We start from the raw sequence: 14,606 nt of genomic DNA, 5'->3' as shown, positions 1-14,606 counted from the left end.
TTTTTTTTAAAGATTTTATTTATTTATTTGACAGAGAGAGACACAGCGAGAGAGGGAACACAAGCAGGGGGAGTGGGAGAGGGAGAAGCAGGCTCCCCGCAGAGCAGGGAGCCCGATGCGGGACTCGATCCCAGGACCCTGGGATCATGACCTGAGCCGAAGGCAGTCGCTTAACCAACTGAGCCACCCAGGCGCCCAATAAATAAATAATCTTAAACAAACAAACAAACAACTGACCAAACCGCTAAAGGACCCGGAGAGCCTCACCCATGCAACCTCTTCATGCACAAAAGAGGAAAATGAGGCCCAGAGTGAGGAAGGTATTGTTGAAGGCCACACAGTGAACAGGTGCCTCTCCTTTTCCCTCCCAGAGGAGATAGTGCTTTGGGGAAATAGCGGGACAGGCTGGTCTTAGGAGTCAGACATGTGGCAGGCGGATATGATGTTATGGCCCAATAAATGCTTTCATGGTGCCCCCAAGCGGAGGGACAGCCAGTCTCGGCAGGGGCTTCCTGGAGGGGGCAGCATGGAGGGAGTGGGAGTTAACTGCAAAGAAAGGGAAGAGAAAGTGGGTGCGCGGGGGGGTGGTGCAGAGCTGCCCAGGCCTGGATGTGTGTGTGTGAGACCTTTTGGAAAGGCAGAGCAGGAGAGGAGCCTAAGTGAGGGACAGGAGGCCACCAAGAGAGTTGGGTTGGCTGGGGGCAGGTTCTCAAGTGCTTTCCAAGACTTCCCTGGTGGCAAGGATGGGGCTTGAAGGAGAGGGTCCTGGGCAGAACCAGACAGGTGCCTTGTCTTTCCTGACCCATTCTGGCCCCTCTCTGCCAGATCAGGTCTCTGCTCAGGAAATAGTTGTGGAATCAATGAGTGAACAGATGAGGGAAGGGAAGATTATGCTGGAGAAAGACGGTTCCACTGCAGTGTTGGGGTTAGGTGCAGGGAGAAGCCAGAGGCTTTGAAGACACCGGCTCCTGGAGGGGTAAGGCTTATGGCTCGGAGCTGGGAATGTAGGGCCCTATCCTCCCTCTTCCCACCCCGGAGAGGCCCATTGGCGCCAGCTGAGATGAGACTGTGGGTACAGTAGGGCTGCAGTTGGGACCAGCTGAGAACACACATGCTGGCGTCGCCTGCCGTAGAAGCCCAGAGGAAGGCCATCAAAGTCTGCGCCAGATCTGCTGGGGTCCCTGCCCTGCTCCTGGACAGCCTCATCGGACCACACCCTGACCCACTTCCCAGCCTGCTCCCTCCAGCCGCAGGCAGCGTCTGCAGCCCCCTTGGAAACATTCCCCCTCACAGCGGCCAAATGAAAATGTTTGTTGAAAACAACATGTGCATAATTAAAGCTTAATGAGCGCTTGTCTGTTTGGAATGTGCAATTAGATTTATAATCCGGGATGGGAGCGAGCTCCAAATGGCTTTAAATGGAGCTGAGAGAGAGGATAATTTTTGCCATAAATCTGCGGTGGTGTGGATGGTACATAACCTGCCACCGGCATGCCGGGCAGCCATGCTCTGCCCACTGGGCTGCCCTGCTCATCAGCCTCTCTTGGCAGCTGCAGCCGGCTAATGGCCTGGGTGGGACTCACCAGGGGTCTTTGAGGTGGTTCTGCTCTGGGTTGGAGTGGGAGCTCGCCTGAGATGTGTGATCAGAGCTCACTGGGGGGAGAGGAGGGTTGGTGCCGGGTCCGGCTGTGTGGGGGCCTGGTCAACAAGGAGTCCTGCATCATCCCCGTGTCCCCCCTGGGCTGGGAAGTGGCTCCACATTTTGTTCTCCGCTGCATCCCAATACCTAGAACTCAAGTAACGTTTGTCCAATGAGTGCTGTGCCTCTGTACCAACCTCTTGCCTCAAACAAGTCACTACCCGCTCTGTGGGCCTCGGTTTCCCCATATCTCTCACAGAGAATTCTTCTATTCCCCTGGGACCGCATCTCAACCAGTGCTGTCCAGTAGAAATAGAATGCAAGCCACATATGTAATTTTAAGTTCTCTAGCAGCCACATTAAAAAAAAGAAACCGGTGAAATTAATTTTAATAATATATTTTAGTTAACTTCATATATCCAAAATGTTATCACTTTGGCATGTAATCAATATAAATCTATTGATAAGGCATTTTACATTCTTTTGTTGTTCTGAGTCTTTGAGACCTGATGTGTATTTTACACTTACATACATCTTAATTGGGACTAGCTGTGTTGCAGGTGCTCAGGGGCCAATGTGGCCGATGGCCACCCTACCGGACAGCACGGGTCTAGAAGGAGAATGGTTGGAGCCAGTTGAGAAGGTTCTGCCTCCCCATCTGTAAAATGGGGATACTGATGCCTATCTCTCAGAGGAGGCAGGTGCCTGGGTAGCACTCCACCGCGGGAGCTGTAGCGATCTCTGTCTTTTTACACCCCCTTTCAATGTATTTTATGACTAAAACAGACAGCACCATCCACACCAACTCTTGTCAGCAGTGGGGCGGAGGGTCCTACTGTAGCCATAACACTGGGTCTGCTCACAAGGCCTGCTCCCAGCCCCACTGGCAGGCATTGCTCCCCCTTACTGGTCGGTGAGGCCCCAGGAGCAGAGTTGTGAGGTCACCTGCTTGGGTTTACAAAACTTGGAAATGGTGGGGGTGGGTAGGAAGACAGTATAGGCCTTTAGGGGACCAGCAGCCTGGACTGCAGACTCAGCTCTGCCACATCCTGGCTGTGTGGCCTTGGGCAGATCCCCTAACCTCTCTGAGCCAGTCATAGCATTAGGTTTTTCAGTGGGCAGAATAAGAATGTGCATTATGCATGGTAAAGCAGGTGCACCAATAAAGCGAAGAGCTTTTTTTTTTGAGAGAAATCATTATTTGATAGTTAGGAACAAAGCATGAAGGTCATCATCATGGGAAAAATCTGCTCTCACTTGGACTTTTACGAAGATTTTAATTTACAAATTTTATTTCAAATTATATATGGCAGGTAGAGGCATCAGGGGTCTTTCCCATGTGTAAGACCTCAGAGGTTTGCATGAAGACCCACTCAGTTTCTTCACCTATGGAAGAGGGGTAGTTATAGTGACCTAGCAACCTCTTGGGGTTGTTGTAAGGATTCAATAATAATATAAGTAATAGCTAACAATTATTGAGTGCTTGCTGTGTACCAGGTGATGTTCTAAGTTACCTTCTGTATATTAACTTATTCAGTCTAAATGATAGTCATACCCATTTTCCAGATGAGGAAACTGAGAAATAGTAACTTAGGTAAAGCGTCACACAGCCTGAGAAGCAAGGCTGAGATGTGGACCTAGGGAGCCTGGCCTCAGAGCCAGTGGTTTAACTATCATCCTTCTCTAAGTGCGCTTGCGCCTGAGGCTCGGTCCCTGGCCCCCTCCCATCTGCGCAGCGCCTCTCTGCCCCTCCCCCATCTCTCCCTGCTCCTGATGTACAGCTCTCTGTGACACCACCACATAAAACCGCACTCTCGGCAGGGCCCAGGGCGCAGTTGCCACATTCACTGCCTCTAGCCTTTGAGCCGCGTTTTATCTGTGCAGGAGTGTTCTCACAGCCCAGCGTGGGGATAGGCAGGCGCGGTGTATGCTGCTTTGATTGTTTCCTCTTTAGATCTCTGTGAGGTGCATCTCTCAGTGTCAGCCACTGGCTGCGCTGGGGGCTGTGCATCCTTGGTCTTTGATCTGTGTCTCTGTGCCGGGGCCGGGGGTGGGGGATGGGGGAGCAAGGGGAAGCAGATTCTACAGAACAACTGTTGCTTTGGTACCAGGAGTCAAGGCCAAGTTCAGAACTGGCTGGGTGGATTCGGGCAAGCTCTCCAGCACCCTGAGCCTTGCCTTGCTCATCTCTACAGTGGGGCTGGTCCTGCAGCCTTGGCATTTCTGGGAAGGTTCCAGTGAGATGACCAGGCACAGCTCTGGGATGAGGTCTGTATACGGTAGGTGCTCCCTGGCCTGAGCTCACAGCAGCCTTGAATGCCATGTTCCCTGCCCTTTGCCTGGCCAGCCTCCTGTGTGCCCCCCATTATGGGGCTTCCAAGTTACCTTTTTAGGATGCCTCTCTTGAGAGGCCCTCCTCCTTGTGTCCACTCCCCTGCAATAACCTTATCCTGCCATTGTCACATTTGTCAAAGAAGAAGCCATTATTTGATATCTGAAATGCTAAAGTCATTGCTATACTTTGCAAAGCTGGTCTCTCCAAATCAAGCATGAGCTGAGCTTTGTAGGGTTTGGGGGGAGCACGGAGTCCTAGGGTAGAGAGACTTTCAGAAGCGGGAGGTTCTGGGACTGGCTGAACCCCAGAGGTGGACATATGGCTATTGGAGCTAGACTGTTATGGATCACTTGATTTTCAGAGGCTTGAGTGAATGTGGAGCTGTCACTGACCAATTGGGATGGGCTTCGAACAAGTTTTGTAGTTACTTGTTTCCATCTTGGGACTATGGCCAGAGAACTGCCTGTCTTTCTCAGATGTGGAGAATAGGAACATTTTATTCTCTGAAGCTTCTCCATAGAACTGCGGGCTCCTTGAGGGCAGGGACTGTGTCATAATCATTATGCCTTGTGTCAGTACAATGTTGGGCACATAGTACACACTGGAGATACTGTTCAGTAAACAACAGTTGCCCTCTCTGTAACCTCAGAATCCCTTTGCTTTTATGTTTCTGTGCCTTGTGACAAATTTTATTTATTTTAAATTCCCAGTGGTTGTGAGTGCATTACTTGGCACGTTGTAGGTCTTTAGTACATGCTATCCAAGGGCATGGACTGATTTCATTTTGCTTCTGCATATTTAAATTAGATCCTAGACCCCAGATGGAGAGTAAGAGTGAATGAAGGGAAGATGTGAGAGGGGTGGGGTCAAGATAAATGGGTTGACCTTGGACAGAACTGAGATAATTTCACCTTTTCAGACAAAAGGGAAGGAGGGCAGGATGGGTGTACTGTCAACAGTGTGGGGGAGGGGAGAGATTTGAAGGGATAGCTGACAACCTCAGTGACATAAGAAACATGGTCCTGATGGAGAGGGTTGCCAAGGCTGATGTGGGGATAAGAGTTTAGCACATCATAACAATAATAGGTTAAATCCAAGGTCACTCACAACTATTACTGGTGGTACTCTAATTCATGAATCTATGCTGTAGCCCAGGACATCACGCTACATGTAGAAGTTGAATTGAATCCAGAGCCAATTTGGGATGGAAGCTTTAAGCTTGGGCCCAAGAACGCAGGTCTGTAGAAGCAAGCAAGACTGCCAAGGGTGCATCACATAGCCATAAACAAAAGACCTAGGGAGAGTTGGATTTCAGTGGGTAGAGAAGAGGAGGAGGCGGATGCTCCAGGCTGATCATGGGACAATGTGTGTAAAGGCAGGGGCGCTGGAGGTTTCTACAACCTTGATGGATGCCGTGGGAGCTGAGGCTCAGGGCGAGTTGTCATGGAGGGTCCCAGATGCCAAGGCTAATGATGTGGTGTCACAGCAGGGTTTTAATCTGAGCACTGAAGTAATCACTAGTGACATTCAGGGTAGAGGATGGATTGGGGGGAGTGGGAGCTGAGCACAAAGCCTCTGTGGGTGTTTGGGGGATGTAGGAGTGATGGGGCTGAGTCATCCTGGAGGTACTGCCTGGGTCCTGGGTAGGTGACATCTGCTGTCATGATGGCAGACCCCTGGAGGAAGAGCAGGTCCACACATGTCATGAGTTCAGTGTGGGGTGTGTGAAATTTGAGATATGCATGGACCAGATGTCCAGGGAGAAACTGTACATTGGAATCTGGATGTAACTTAGTTGAAGATGAACATTTGAGAGTCAGTGATATGTTGTAACCCTAAGAAGCCATGACATTGTCCAGGGGAAGTGTGAATAGAGCGAGAAGGAAATATCAGATATAGTTATCCACCCACCTGTCCATCCCACTCACCTACGCAACCCACTGCATCAACCCAGGCATCTCATCCATCTGTCTATCTCACCCACCATTCCAGTCATCTTCTCATTCATCTCTCTCTTCATTCTCACCCAACCATCCCATCCATCCATCCATCCATCCCACCTTCTTCTTTTTTTTTTTTAAGATTTATTTATTTATTTGAGAAAGAGAACATGTGCACATGCAAGCGCAAGTGGGAGGAGGGGCAGAGGGAGAAGGAGAGAGAGAATCTCAAGCAGTCTTCTCATTGACTGTGGAGCCTGATGCGGAGCTTGATCTCATGACCCTGAGATCATGACGTGAACCGAAACCAAGTGTTAGACGCTTAACCGACTGAGCCACCCAGGCATCCCCCCCATCCCACCTTCTAAATCTGCTATCCAATCACTGAGTCATCTGTTGATCTACCTACTGGCCCATCTATCCCATTCATTCCTCCAAACCACTTATCTTCTGCACCCACCGATTTATCATCCATACATCCATTCACCCATCCATCCATCCATCCATCCATCCATCCCACCCATACACCTACCTACCATCCATCCACTCATTTTACCCATTGCAACTATTTCCTTCTCTATTCACTATGTCAACCACCAGCCACATGTGACTTTTGAACACTTGAAGTATGGCTAAGTCTAAACTGAGATGTGCTATAATGTAAAATACACACCAGATTTCAAAGACAGTACCAAAAAGAAAAAAGACTTTAAACCATCTCATTCACAGTTTTTCTCTTGATTACATGTTGCAATCATAATGTGCTAAAAATAATGGGTTACATAAAATGTCATTAAAATTAATTTCACCTGTGTATATTTGCTTTTTTAACTGCGGCCACTAGAAAATTTAAGATGACATATGTAGCTTGCATTTGTGACTTGCATTATATTTCCATTAGACTGCACTGATCTATACATCTATCACCCATCCATCTATCCATTCATCCACCCATCTATCTCATCCTTCACTCCCTCCCTCCTCCCATTCATTCATCCATCCAGTTATCTCATTTGTCCATCCCACAGATATTTAATTTACACCTATTATGAATCAGTGATTCTGAGGGTTGTAGGAATGAGGAAACCAAAGCATAGAGCAGCTAAGGCACTTGCTCACAGTGGTGCCCATGGAGCTGGCATCGTCTGATTCTAAGATCAGGGCTCTCACCTGCCACCTTGGCTGCCTATTTGCTAAGTTTCCTTAAAGGTAAAAATGGGATCTAGGTTGGGAGGGCTGTTGGAATAGGGGTCCGGGAGCCCCTTTTGCCAAGGGGACCACGTGGCTTGGGGGAGAGACAAACCCTTCAGAAGCCTCTGTGAGCAGGGTCCCCGATGGCCGTCATGAAAGGGTTATCCCCACACATTTGATATTTGCAAAAATGTGGGTTCTTTCAGATTCCAAAACTCATTTCCATGACAAAACTCTTGGGAAGAGAAGATGAAGGTCTGGCTTTTGCAGAACAATCTTCCAGCTGTAATGAGGACTGAAGATGACGATGGGAAAAGGAATTATAATTAGAATATGAAATGGGGAAAATTAATCTATTCCAGTCAGTGGTAAGAGGATGTTCTCCTGGCATTTCACAGAAATTCTTAGGCCCTTGTTTCCCCTGCATTTTACGCGCCCCCCCCCCCAATTTTAAAGCATACGGAAGGTTGTGTGGTGTGAAAAAATATTTTTGGCCGAGGGACTGATAAATTGTGAGATATGCATGGAATTTAAGCTCTTGTGTAGGTCTGGATGTGCTCCTGCCATACATGTTTGTGGGCTCATTTAGGTGAGTTCTGTTTATATAGCTGCAGGGGAGTGGTCATCCCTTCCTTTCCCTGTGCGTATGCTGTGGGCATTGTGTACCAGTCCCATAAAGGGTCTGTGACATGTGCACACTCAGGCTTGTGCTGTGGGCGCCTTTGTGTTGGCTTGGGTTACCCATGGGTGTGGTGTGTGTGCGACTAAGTGCTGTCATAGTCTGCCACTGGTTTGTGGTGTGTATGTAGTCAGCGTGCTTGGGCACACTGCATTTGTCATATACATTTGTGTCCACATACACACTCAGCATTCGCTGTGTGGTGGGTACAGATGTGGGCATTTGTGATCTTGGTTGTGCACATGGAGGAGGAGGGGGCCCTGCTTTGATTTGTGACTTCTCACCTTGGCTTACAAGTTCTTTCCCCCAGAAAGCAACCTCCCCAAAAGGGCTAAGGAAGTAAGCTCCAGGCCTTAGGACCCTGGGGGCCAAGCCAGGGGAAGCCTGGGACCCTTAGGGTCACCCTCTCTCCCTCCTTCCCCCTGCAAGGGCTCTGATATGGTGGAACAGAGAACAGACCCCCTCCTCCCCCCCCCCCCACCACCTTGGGTTCATGGCTGCTCAGTAGCCAGGTCCCAAACCCAGTGTGCTCTCAGGACACCGTGCAAGACACCTGGGAGTAACCAATCAGAGGCTGACTCAGGCCTGGCCTTGGGAACCTCTGCCAACTTCTCAGGTCCTCCTCGAAAGCAAGAAGCAAGCTTTACTCCATTACGTGGCAGCTTTTCTTGGTTGAATAAATGAGTGAATGAATGAGCCCACTAGAGGCAGGCTCTGGTGACCTCATGTGGTCCCACTGGCAGACCCCCTTGTGTCCTCCAGCATACACACATCAAAATCCAGGGTTTTCTTTTCTCATATCCCCAGAGCCATCCCCCCACTGCCCACCACAGATAATGCCTCCCTCCCTGAACGGCTAACACATATTTACCAAACACCTGTTATGTGCCAGCCCCAGGCTAATGGTTGGTTCTAGAGTGGGGTGCACCAAAGCCTTGATCCCCACTCTTAAGGGGCTTCTGGCCTAGTGGGAGAGACCAAACCAAAGAAGCAGGCAGCCCACTCTGAAGCCCAGCCTGCCTCTAGGTGTGCAATTTTGGGCAGCTGCTAATCCTTTCCATCTGTTTCCTTGGCTTTAAACAGGGAAAATAATACCTGCTTTGCTGGGTTGCTTTGAGGCTGAAATGAGATCTTTTATGGCAAGCATTTTGCTCAGTGCCAGGTATATTCATTCATTCCCCAGAATTTGTTGAGTGCCTGCTGTGTGCATCGGAGAGAGCAGACAGGTGTCCTTGCTTCTGCGGTGGTTCTGTTCTACTCAGCAGTTGATCAACGGGCTGTAACAAGGGGCTTGGGGGACATCTTTCCATCTGCTTCTTTGATACATGTTCCTATATTTTTAACCTATACCATACTGTTTGATTACTATTGCCTTATAAAATGTTTCAGAGACCTGGCTAAACTAAGTCCCCCTCCATTCCTAGTCATTCTTTCTTATAAAACATATAAATTATGTGTGGCTTTTAAAAAGGTTTTACTTTTATCTAAGTAATAAATGGCCACGGTGACACATCAAATGATACCCAGGAGTTTTTGTTGAAAGCTCCCCACCCTGTCCCATTCCCAGTCTCATTTCTGAGGCCAGACTGTTCCAGGTGCTGTGGGGTTTGGAAATGACCAGGACACAGTTCTAGCCTCCATGTTGCTCCCACTCTGGGGCAGAAGACAGATGTGAAGACAATCTGTGTTGTAAGAGGGGCAGCCAGAGAAGGTGAGAGCATGGCAGCCTCTTGGAGGAGGTGGTTTCTGAGCAGGGCCTTGAAGCATGATGAGCTCCAGGCACAGTGTGGTGGATGGACCCCTGCATTGGGGGCCAGTGCCCAGACTCTAGGCATGGTGCCACCTTTTCTTTTGTTAATATAGCAGTCACTGAAGGCCTCTGCCCATCCCTGTGCTGGCAAGGTATTTGGGTATAGCCATCAATCCTACTGCCTTGATGGGAAGACTGGCCTAGTAAAAGACAATGTGAATGGTGTCATGCTTGCTTCATTCATTCACTCATTCATTCAGCCAACAAGCAATTATTGATTATCTGCTTTCTACCAGGCACTATTCTAGGTGTTTGGGAGGCAGAGAGACTGAGATCCCTGACCTCCAGGAGCCTCCATTTTGACAGGGGAAATCCACTCTAAGCAGTGAACGTGGTAAAATAAGCAAATGATTTAGAATGCTAGGAGGTAAAAGGGCCTATAGAACAAAGAACAAGGCAGAGCAAGGCAAGGGAATCGGGAAGGGTGGTGGGGGTGGACCCGCAGAGGGAGCAGGCTGGCATCTGAGCCTCTCTGCGTGAAGAGGTTCTGCATGAACAGACAGGCATGATCATGGGAGAGTGGATTTTTACAACCTCCACGAGGGTGTTTGGTGATGCCTATCAAAATTACAAATGCACGCATGTCTGGACCCAGCGATTATACAAACTAATCCTACAGATAAACTCACACCCAGGCGGAATGATGGATGTACAAAAATATTCATGAGAGCAGTGCTGGAATAGGGAAAGACTAGAAACAACTCAATTGCCCATGAGCTCAACTAGTTAAATATATCTGTTACATCCACACCATGGAATACCAGGTACCGGAAGACAGAATTATGTTCTGATATAAAATACTTCCCGAGATGTGTTGCTAGGAGAAAAATGAGGTGCAAAACAGGGTGTATAGTATGTTGTCATTTATGTGAAAGAGACGACTATAAAATGTATATATGTGGACCATCTCTGAAAGGATATAAAGGAAGCCCGTAGACTCAGTGGCTGCCTCTTGGAGAGAAGCAATGGATGGCGGGGAGGTGGGGTGGGAAGGAGAATTTTCACTCTGTTGCTTTTTGTGCTTTGGAAATTTTGAATCATGTGAAGATAACCCAATAAAAAAATTAAATTTTCAATTAAAATGAAATGGCCGGCTGCCATTGGGGCCCCACCCAGATCCCTTTACTAGCCTCTACAGCCAGCTCCTGACCACTGGCTGCAGATGGCTCACAGCTGGCACAATTCTCTGGGGAACTGTCCCTGGCCAGATGGGGGCCACCCTGCTCAGAAGGTTATGCCTCCCCTTGTCCCCTAAGGGCAGCCCACAGCCAGTGACTGACTGAACTCCATGGGGCAATTCATGCCGCATGGCTCCCCATGGGACCAGGCTGCAGCGGGTCTCCAGCTGAGATCACATCTTTGCTTAGCTACTTCCACTGCCCTGTCCTGCTTCCCTTCCTCCCTTACAGATCTTCCTAAAGAGCACTGTTCAAAAATCACATGCATTTGAAAATCCTGGTCTCACGCTCTGCATTTAGGGAACCTGATCCAAAACACCTGTCTCAAGGGAAGAGAACTTACTGGAAATGAGCTGAGTGCTCTATGTGTTTTGGTACAATACCCCATGGAGATGGGACCACTGTCATTATCCTCATTCAACTGATGAGGAACCTCAGAAATTCAGACACCAGCTCAAGAATACACATCATGGAAAAAAGCCAGTGACCCCAAAGTCCACACTTCTCCCATAACACCTGCTTCCTACTGCAGGGAGATCTTCCTGCGTCCAGACATGGCAGCTTATCAGAACACAGGATTGTAGTGTCTGTGCATGGTTTCTACCACAGCCCTCCCTGCCTGTGGCCAGAGGTGGCCCAAGGGGCAAATGTGAGGGGGCCAAGCTTCTTAGGATGGTAAGACCTGGAGGGCATGTCTGGGGCAGGTGTCCTGATCCCAGGGCTCTGAAGATCTCAGCCTCCCTCCATCATGTGGAATTCTAGCTCTTGCTGATAGTCTGATGGCCTTTTGGCCAAGAGAGATCTTTGCATACTTCCAGGGTTGGGGAGCCCAGTATCTGACAAGGACCATCTGCCACATCTATGGACAAGGCATAAAGGGCAGGAAGGTTTTCCTCTCTTTGCCCTGTGATTGAGGTGCTAATCCAAGCCCGCGGGGGCCACAGGACAGGGGTTGCTCTTTTCACCCTAGAGGGAATCCTGCTGAAATGAGATTTGGGCATCTTGGGCTCGAGCTTTGCTTCTCCGGGCCCCACAGACCTTTCCCCTCAGTGCGTTCAGTCTCCTGACCTTCTCGGGCATCTCCTGGGGCCTTCTTGAAAACACCTTACTCAGACCCGCTTCTCTCTCTTTCTCTGTTCTAGTTTGATGGTGACAGTGCCTACGTGGGGATGAGTGACGGGAACCCAGAGCTGCTATCGACCAGCCAGGTGGGTGCTCCATCCTGCCTGTGGGGGTTCAGCCTGGAGCTGGCTGGAGCTGAGCTGCTTCAAGGTGGGGCTGGGATGGGGCAGAGCAGTGGGGCAGGGCCCACTACTATCCTCTCTCACAAGGATCAAGAATATCAAATATTCCCTTGAAAGTGACAGTCCAACTGGGACCACAGTGTTTTCTGTAAAGCACCTACCTGGCTACAGTTGGCTGAAAATGGGCACCATTGAAAACTTGGTAAAACTGCAAATGTGTTGCCCACATTTCCCATGCACAGAGGAGAACTCTTCAGCAGCAGTGAGTAAAGATGTCACAAGCTCCCTGGTACTCTCTGCCTCTTGCCACCACATAGCACCCATGGGATCTACACTGGCACAGAGACACATATGCCCATGCAAAGGTGTGCAGAGTTCTCCTGCCCACCTAGACTTGTCTAGTACCCCTGCGGAGGATTGTGGATGTGGCATACAGGGAGGAGAGCAGAGGCTTCCTGTGCGGTCCTCCCTGGGAAGGAGACTGGATCATCCCTGGGCAAGGCTATCCCGGTCCCTAGCCCTCTGGGAGTCCCAGATGCCAGCTAGAATCTGAATTTCCACTGAGAGCCTGGTCTCCAAAAGTTAAGTTTTCTTTCAGCCGGGAGCATCCTCACTGCAGATTGGAATGCTGGGGAGGGTCCTCACTGCAGGCTGGGACGCTGGGGAGGGTCCTCACTGCAGGTTGGGACGCTGGGGAGGGTCCTCACTGCAGACTGTGGTAACCTGGAGGACGGTTCCTTTTTTTTTTTTTAAAGATTTTTTTTTATTTATTTATTTGAGAGAGAGAGAATGAGAGACAGAGAGCATGAGAGGGAGGAGGGTCAGAGGGAGAAGCAGACTCCCTGCCGAGCAGGGAGCCCGATGCGGGACTCGATCCCGGGACTCCAGGATCATGACCTGAGCCGAAGGCAGTCGCTTAACCAACTGAGCCACCCAGGCGCCCTGGAGGACGGTTCCTTAAGGCAGGGGCGCCTGCAGAGTGGCAGTGGCTCAGGGTGCTGAGGAACTTGGGGAGCTGGAAGACAAGCCCGTCCCCGGAGCTGACCGCCATCCTCTGCCCGTGCAGTCATGAAGGTTGTGGCAGTCCAGATTGGGTTGCTGGGCCCACGTTTTCCAGCTCGGGAGTTAGAACCCTATTAATGCACAAACACTCACGTGCCCTCCTATGTGACAAATCCAGTGGCGGACATAGATGAGTAAGGCGTGGGCTGTGGCCCCCTTAGGGCGCACTGCCAGTGAGGGCAGCTCCTGGACCCTCAGTGTGGTGCACAGGCTCCGCTGCTGGGCACTGCATCCCCCTCCCCTGCCACTGCAGGGGTGCTCGCACTGGGGCCGCCACGCCGCCCACTCCCCTTCGCTGGCCTGTGACCATGTGAGCATCACGATGCTGCTGCAAAGCTACCTTTCTATGGCACTGACTCGTGCCAGCCTGAAAGACACTCTGGTGGGCAGGACTCCAGGTCCTGGAAATGCTCATCTTGGAAGAGACCACTGAAGTCGTTGAACTGTCCTTAATCAGCTTGGACATGTGGTGTCTCACAAGACCAGAGCTTCCTCCTGAGCATCTCATCTGAGCTCTTTCAGTGTTTCAAGTGCATTTTGTTAACGTGCTGAGCCTCGCTCTCAGAACCGTGGCAGGTGGAGTTGGCGTGGCTCAAACCCTGATGGAGAGCGTGGGCACCATACTCTGGGGAGAAGGGAGGGTGGGGCTTGTGGGGCTCCGTGTCTGCCCACAGTCCTTTGCAGAGGAGAAGCAGGGCCAATAAGCGTCCCCACAGGCTGTTGGCTGCAGAGCCCTCACCTGCCTGCCCAGCACATCCCCACAGTTGCAAAGCCTTTTCCTCACTGGTTATTTCAGCTGATCTTCACCAGTCTTGAGAAGTAGTAGGTTGCCACTAATCCCATTTTATAGATGAGGAAGCTGAACTGGAGGATGTTGAGTGGCTCATCCAGGCAGGGGGACAGCTGGGGCTCAGAGCTCCACACATTACTTTGCTCCGTTCCCACCTCAAGCCTGCCCCCGACTTGCTTCAGCCAAGTGTTCCTTTGTCAGAGAGCTGTTGGTGACCCTGAAATCCAAATTAGGTCCCCTCCCTTTGATTCTCTCTCGTGCCACCGTGTCCTTTTAATTCATGGCATTTGTCACTGTTTGGGGTCACCTGCTTATCTGTGTGAAGACTTGGTTAGCATCTGATTTCCACACTAGAGCAGGATCTGGTCCCTCCTTCACTGTTGTGTCTCCCAGCGTGTTACAGAGCCTGGCACATGCAAGGTGCTCAGGAAAGACTTGCCTAATGGGTCATGTGGCCCCTTCTCTTCTCTGGACTTCAATTTCCCTGGCAGGGAAATGAGGCAGTTGGATTCCCCAAGGGTCCCTTCAAGTCTCTTGTGCTGTCACTCAGAGAGTCTCCCTAATTTAGCACTTTATAAAGAAAACATCAGGATTCCCTGTGATTGACCAGACAGACACTCTGTGGCGTGAGCCAACCTGGATGGGAACAGATTTAGCAATTACAATCTAGTCTTCTTACAGGGTACCAGTTGACTTTTGTTGCATAAGAAGCATGTCAGGGGGCTCCTAGGTGGATCA

General features: G+C 50.1%; 1 protein-coding gene across 5 annotated transcripts in view; it reads left to right on the top strand.

Annotated features, from left to right (window-relative positions):
- Window positions 1–14,606, top strand: part of TOX2 (TOX high mobility group box family member 2) — a 130,650-nt gene that overhangs the window by 39,232 nt on the left and 76,812 nt on the right. For 4 of the 5 annotated variants that reach the window (XM_081832735.1, XM_081832736.1, XM_081832734.1 and 1 more), the window contains exon 2: window positions 11,915–11,980. In XM_081832735.1, coding sequence (XP_081688861.1) covers window positions 11,915–11,980 — 66 coding nt within the window. Of the gene's footprint in view, window positions 1–3,698; window positions 3,919–11,914; window positions 11,981–14,606 lie in introns of those variants that run through there. The other variant, XM_081832737.1, reaches the window with a different exon arrangement.

Source organism: Leptonychotes weddellii, chromosome 10, assembly GCF_054177405.1.
Source record: "Leptonychotes weddellii isolate Sample4059 chromosome 10, ASM5417740v2, whole genome shotgun sequence".
Taxonomy (NCBI): domain Eukaryota; kingdom Metazoa; phylum Chordata; class Mammalia; order Carnivora; family Phocidae; genus Leptonychotes; species Leptonychotes weddellii.
Note: the sequence above shows the minus strand (reverse complement) of the source record. Positions and strands in the feature narration are given on the sequence as shown.